At 37.7% G+C, this 6,103-nt stretch overlaps 1 protein-coding gene across 1 annotated transcript; it reads right to left on the bottom strand.

Moving 5' to 3' along the window:
- Positions 1–422: 422 nt before the first annotated feature.
- LOC120291365 (disease resistance protein RUN1-like) lies at positions 423–3,201 on the bottom strand. Its single transcript, XM_039308625.1, has 2 exons — positions 3,092–3,201; positions 423–2,871 (listed from the first exon to the last, which is right to left on the bottom strand). The coding sequence occupies exon 2, from the start codon at positions 2,869–2,871 to the stop codon at positions 2,443–2,445; it is 429 nt and encodes a 142-aa protein (XP_039164559.1). The 5' UTR covers positions 3,092–3,201; the 3' UTR covers positions 423–2,442.
- Between the last annotated feature and the right edge of the window lie 2,902 nt (positions 3,202–6,103).

Here is a 6,103-nt window from a genome sequence, read left to right as displayed (position 1 = left end):
GCGGAAAGCATCTTAATTTGTCTAGGAATTTTCCCCTCCAAACTCCGACATCCTGAAGCGTGAAGTTCTTCAAGCCTCTTCAATTTTCATATAGCGGGAGGCAGCTTTTTTATAAAAGTAAAATCAATTTTGAGTATATTAAAAGACTTGACTCATTGATAGTGCCAGATAATTCATTAATCCAAGTACTTGATAGGTCTAGTTCACTCAACAAAGCCAAAGTCCCCATGGACGTTGGCAAGCTCAATATCAACCTATAATTACTTATTGACAAATATTGCAGCACTCCTAACTCTTCAAAAGGAAGTTTAGTTAATTCTATACCATTCAGTGTGAGGACTTCTAGAGATTCTACATGGCTAATTGATTTGGGCAGCTGGGTTAATGAAAGATAGTTGGAATCTTTTATTGAATCTTTTAAGCTTTTGCAAATCACGGATGAAGATAGGAATCTCTTGAACAGCAGTTTCATCTATAAGAATATCTTCCAAGGATGTGAGGGAACCTAGGATGTGAGGGAACCTAGCTCATGGGGCAACTTTTTGAGTTCAGTGCAAAACCTTAAGTTCAGTGAAACCAAGCACCGCAAACTTTTTACCGATGGACCAATTTCATCCAACCACGTGCATCTTTCAAGAATCAATCTCTATAAACATTTGAAATGAGATAAGTCTGGATTTTTGATCAAGTGAACACAACCGATGAGGTTCAAAACTTTCAATTTCTTGGCTTTCTGTCATAAAGTAAAATAAGAAAAGAGTTAACTTTTTCACAACAATTTGACAAATGAAATTAAAAATAATATACTTCTCTACCTGGATTTGAATCCAACTGTTCCATTTTTCATGGACCATGCTCCGGGAAAGATCTAGAATAACCAACTCCTCCGAATCCAAATTATTAGCATGAAGAGTCCAAGGACAACCTTGCCAATGGAGCCATCTTAAACTTGACAGACACCCCTTAAAATTTCCAATGAGGTCCGCCTGATCCAATCAAAGGAATCTTATGCTCGACGTCCCCGCAAAATGTGCTGGTCCAAAGCTGTGATGTGACTGACAACCAAATTTGAGAACAACTCCCTTAAGTGTTTCCGTTCCCTACACATGGAATATAAGATTTGGGTTACCAAGATATTTCAAACTAAAGAAATCATTTTATTTAGGATCAATTTATTTCACCAAAAAAAAATTGTTTTGAAAAAAATTCCTTGAAAATGCTTGCTTTCATTTCTCACAAAAACGAATGAACAATAAATATTTTTATTATTTATGAAAAATATATATAAATTGTTATCAACAATGAAAAAATTTCATTGACTAATTATTTCAAAAATTTAAATGATCATTTTTAGAAAATATTTTTCAAATTTTTTATTTTTTGTGAAACATATACACCATAAGTATTTTTCCCCTATCAAAAGAGGAACATGACCTCATAAAATTTTTAAATCTACTTGTTTTTCTTCATATTCTCTAACGCTTTCTAGAAAGCTCCAGCCATCAAAGAGATGAAACATTCTTGTGCAGATGAGCTTTGCAATTGTGGTCTTCCCGGTGCCCCTTATGCCATGTATTCCTACTACACGAACATCGCTAGATTCCTCATCTAGTAATTCCATAACTCTTTCCACATCATGCTTGATGTCAACAAGGTATCTGTTCAACGCCCTCAACACATTTGCGACAAGTTCATCAATGAGTGAAGCATCTGTGCTAGAGCTGTATCACGCGTGCCCATGGGCACAAGTCACATGCACAGAGATTAATGTAAGTCCAACAATGTCGAAACTCTAAAGTAATTAGCAAGAAAAAGACCACTCTTTCCTTTACAAAACTATCATACATCGATCAGCTTTAGACAAACAGGCCACGCAATTAGCTGCACGTGTTTTTGCTAAATCAACACAGACAAAGCACAATATGATGGGATGCAAAGGTTGTCAGTTGCATCCACAGAATAAGCAAATCGGTATCACTCTACACTGGCATTTTCTTGCAAGAGTTAGATTTCTTGTGGATGCAGATTACAAGAGGAAGAACATTCTCCTGGACCATATTGACATAAAATCAAAACTATAACCGCTGCATCCCATTTAATGCAGTGATCCAACATGGAAAAACTGAGTTATGAGATTACGTGTAACACTAGAACGCTGAAATTTATCGACAAAACCGAAGCACTAAGTAATGTGGCAAGCTGGGAGTAAGAATAGAAACAAACGGATCACATTCAGTACCAGATCAGAGGGAGTTACATCAGGTATTGATACACCTAGCAGCATTAGTCTAATTAGATTAACTTAAATTGAAGTAAGCGCTACCTTGGGATTTAAATGCTACGTTACTCAATCGAACTTACTCAATTACACTCACCGATTACCCGCCAACCCTGAGATGAACCCCACATGGATGAGAGCTTCCTTCCATTCCTGGAGGGTCTTTAGGTCTTTATGCCTGGCGACAGCCTTTCTGTAATCGGGGATCCTTCTTTCACGACCGTTGGCGAGACGCTGTAGAAGACCGGCATGATGATCTGGCCAGTCGTCTTGTGGCACTTGTGGCACTCCACGATCTGAGCCAGCTTTGCGTGGCACGGCATGCTCGACAGATAGTTCTCTGACAGGATCGGAATGGCGATCTTGGAATGCCTGATCGCTTGGGTATGCGACGGCCCTTTCTCCTCTCCCACGGTGGTGAGTTCCCCATCATCCCTCAACACGCTGATCTCCGCGTGGAGGAGGCTACGGTGGAGATGATCCACAAAGCCACTGGGAGTATCCCGTCCACTGAAGCTCAAAAACACATCGAAACTCTCTTCTCTTGTTTCGGAGGAACCTTCTCCACAGTTGCGAGAATCCTGGATGTCCATCTTCTTTCCAAACGAAATCAGTTTTCGTCCCTCTTCTCACTCTATTTCAAAGATCCATCTCCCAGTTTCATACCACGGGAGTAGGCGTACGAAGCAGCGAGGAGGAGGAGGAGAAGGGGGAGCAAGCTAGGGTTTTGGAAACTCGTCAAGGAAAGGAAGGAATCGGGAGAGACGATGAAAATCCGCCATCGAAATCAGAGATTGAAGTGGGGAGCAGTACCTGTCCGTTTGCTGTAGCTGGTGGGGGGATTTTTGAGAACCGCTCGGAGAAAGTCGGCGAGAATGCGAGGAAAAGGAGGGAGAAGGGAGACGAGAGGCGCTTCTTCTTTGGCTCTCCCACCCAAGAAAAGAAACTTCGGAATCGGTCCTCTCGGATTCCTCTTATTTGCTATGCAGCCCCTCCTCCGGTCGGCGAACTCCAACTTAGGATTCGGTCCCTCGTTTTCCTCTTATTTACGCATGACTCTTTGTTTGGCTTATATTATGATATTGAATCCTACAAAAGATAGGTAACTAAACAAACGATCTTTGAATACGATGAAAATTAGAGCAACCATTTGAATGCTCAACTTATTATTCTAACCTATTGTACAAAAAATGAAAACAATGAAAAAACAAAAACTGATTCCTTGAAAGTTAAAAGAGAGGGAAATGGAGACACTGCACAGGCAAAGTAATGATATAGAAGGGCACTGCCCCTTCGTAGCCAAGGACAACCTTCTTGACTACTCTTGCTGGTGGCCTTCATCACACTTTGCTTGGCTGTGACGAGGGCCGCCACATCAACCCCAAGGGTGCGCAACCCAGCCGGTGACAATGGTAAAAAGGGCCTCTCTCTCTAGTTTTTGTTTCTTTGTATTTTAGTCTTTCTATTTGTAGCATTTTCCCCCTAATATGGCGCAACATTTGCCAATGTAGGTGCATTAAAATTGGGTTAAGTACGATGAAAGTCTTAAAACTCGTCATGAAAATACAATTGAGTTTCGAAATGTTCAAAAGTACAGTTAAGTCTCAAAACTTGTCATAAAAGTGTATTCGAGTCCTAAAACTTTCAAAAAATACAATTAAATCATAAAAATTTTCATGAAAGTGTAATTGAGATATAAAACTGATCATACTAGTGAACAATCGAGTCCTAAAACATTCAAAAAATGAATTCAACGGAATGACTCGATTGGACCAATTTTACAAGTTTTAAGAATTAATTGCATTTTTGAAAGTTTTAGAATTCAATTGCATTTTTATGACAAGTTCTATAACTTAATTGTACTTTCATGACAACAAATTTTAGAATTTTCAATATACTTATCCCATTAAAATCCATATCTTGTTGGGCTTTGCTATTCTAAACCCATAACAACCAACCAATTTTTTAAATTTAAACTAACCCATGTGCGATTCAATCCGTTAAAAATGAATTAAAAAATAGGTCTTTGATACCTCTCCTTAAACTCAATAACCCTTATCACAAGAAACATTAGAACAGTGAAAAACCTCAAATTAGTATACTTGTGAGAAATTTACCCTAAAATAATTTTTTAATCCCAAAAAACTCCAAACCGATATATCCGTGACAAATTTGCCCTTTATTAGTTTCCGTTAAATTTACCTATCAAATTACTGAGTTGAATAATACGTGACAATTAACAGCTATACCAGTCTATGAAGTACCGACACTCTTCAAAAGTTTTCCTATCGTGTCGGACACTTCAACGTGTATCTGACACTCTCGGACACTTTCCGACACTCGGTCAACAGGTGTCGTAAAATCTGACACATTGTCAACTTTTTTGTCACTTTTCGATATTGTCAACTTTCTTGTCACTCTTCGATACTCGAGTCAGAATTCTGACATACGAGTTTCCAACATGTGTGTGTGTGTGTGTGTGTGAAAAAATAAAACACAATAATAAAAATAATAAATGAAGAAAGAAGAAAAACATAGTCTTATCTTCTTTTGACTCTCACTTCTCGTGATACGCAATTCACCCTTTAAGTTTTTTTTTTCTCCTCTTTCAACATATCTAACATGCGAGTTATATATATTTGAAATAAAGTTGAATTTGTCAAACTGGAATAATGAATAATACTAATAAATAGCGAATTAATATTTTTAGTGTATATTCATCCTAGGCTTTATTTATTTATTTATTTATGAATTTGATTCAAATTAATTTGATTGAAATAATTAAAAATGATAATTTATTATGTATATATAAAAATATATATTTAATATACAACGTGTTCTAACGTGTCGGAATTCTCTGTTTTTTGACTCAAAATAAATCTTAGAAATAGCCAGAAGAAATGCAAGGGAAACACTTCTATGGAATGTGTCTAAAAAGCAAAACGAAATCCAGAGATGTTACATTCTTTGGCGTGGATCATCCAACGAAGCAGGACGTAAATATCAAAAGCAGATGCCTGAATCATGCAGAGACGCAAGTAAAGATCGACTACGTTGAAAAAGAAGATTCAGAAACATGTAATTGAGTGAAATCACGCCTTGCTCCTCTACCCATGTGACATAAGATTCCTCAGCCTGGTTTTACTACCACAGACTAACCAAGAAGGAAACTATAATAAGTGGGTCCTGTAATGATGTATGCAGGTCTCTTCACAAGTTCTGAATCTTCAGTTTGATCAGGCCTGGCAATAAAGAGATGCATTTTATTTGGTTGTGAAAGGCAGGACCGTCCTGGAATGTGCCATAATAATCCGGGTTATTCATGATGGGGCATTTTTACCTGCTGCTCAGCCCGAGACATTAGTTTACAGAGATATTTCAGAGTACCCAGAAAACACTAAAACGAGTCGAATGATATTCATTCAAGTAGATAAACTACTTAGCATGTAAAATTTATTCAAGGGGGAAAAACAACAAACTGATGCCAGATGATGTTCAGTAACATCAATTCATCATTCTTTTTGAATTTTTCATCCTATAATCATCTAGATCATCAGGGTTATCGGGTGCCTCTCATTAATCACATAAATAATTCCCACATAAAAAGTGCATGCCATGGTGATTTTTCCCTCAGTATTGTCTATGTAGAGGTGTATGAGCATATATTTGGCCTTTCTGCATCGCATTCGGATATGACTATTCTATACATCATCGATGGGCAAAAGAAATGAACAGAGATCACATCCCGTTATTTCTTCCATTACAATACTCCCGCTAGTGAATACTCCATGTATATTGAATAAATGGGCATATCATCTTACTAAG

Source organism: Eucalyptus grandis, chromosome 3 (assembly GCF_016545825.1).
Source record: "Eucalyptus grandis isolate ANBG69807.140 chromosome 3, ASM1654582v1, whole genome shotgun sequence".
NCBI lineage: Eukaryota > Viridiplantae > Streptophyta > Magnoliopsida > Myrtales > Myrtaceae > Eucalyptus > Eucalyptus grandis.
This window is presented reverse-complemented; position numbering and strand designations above follow the sequence as displayed.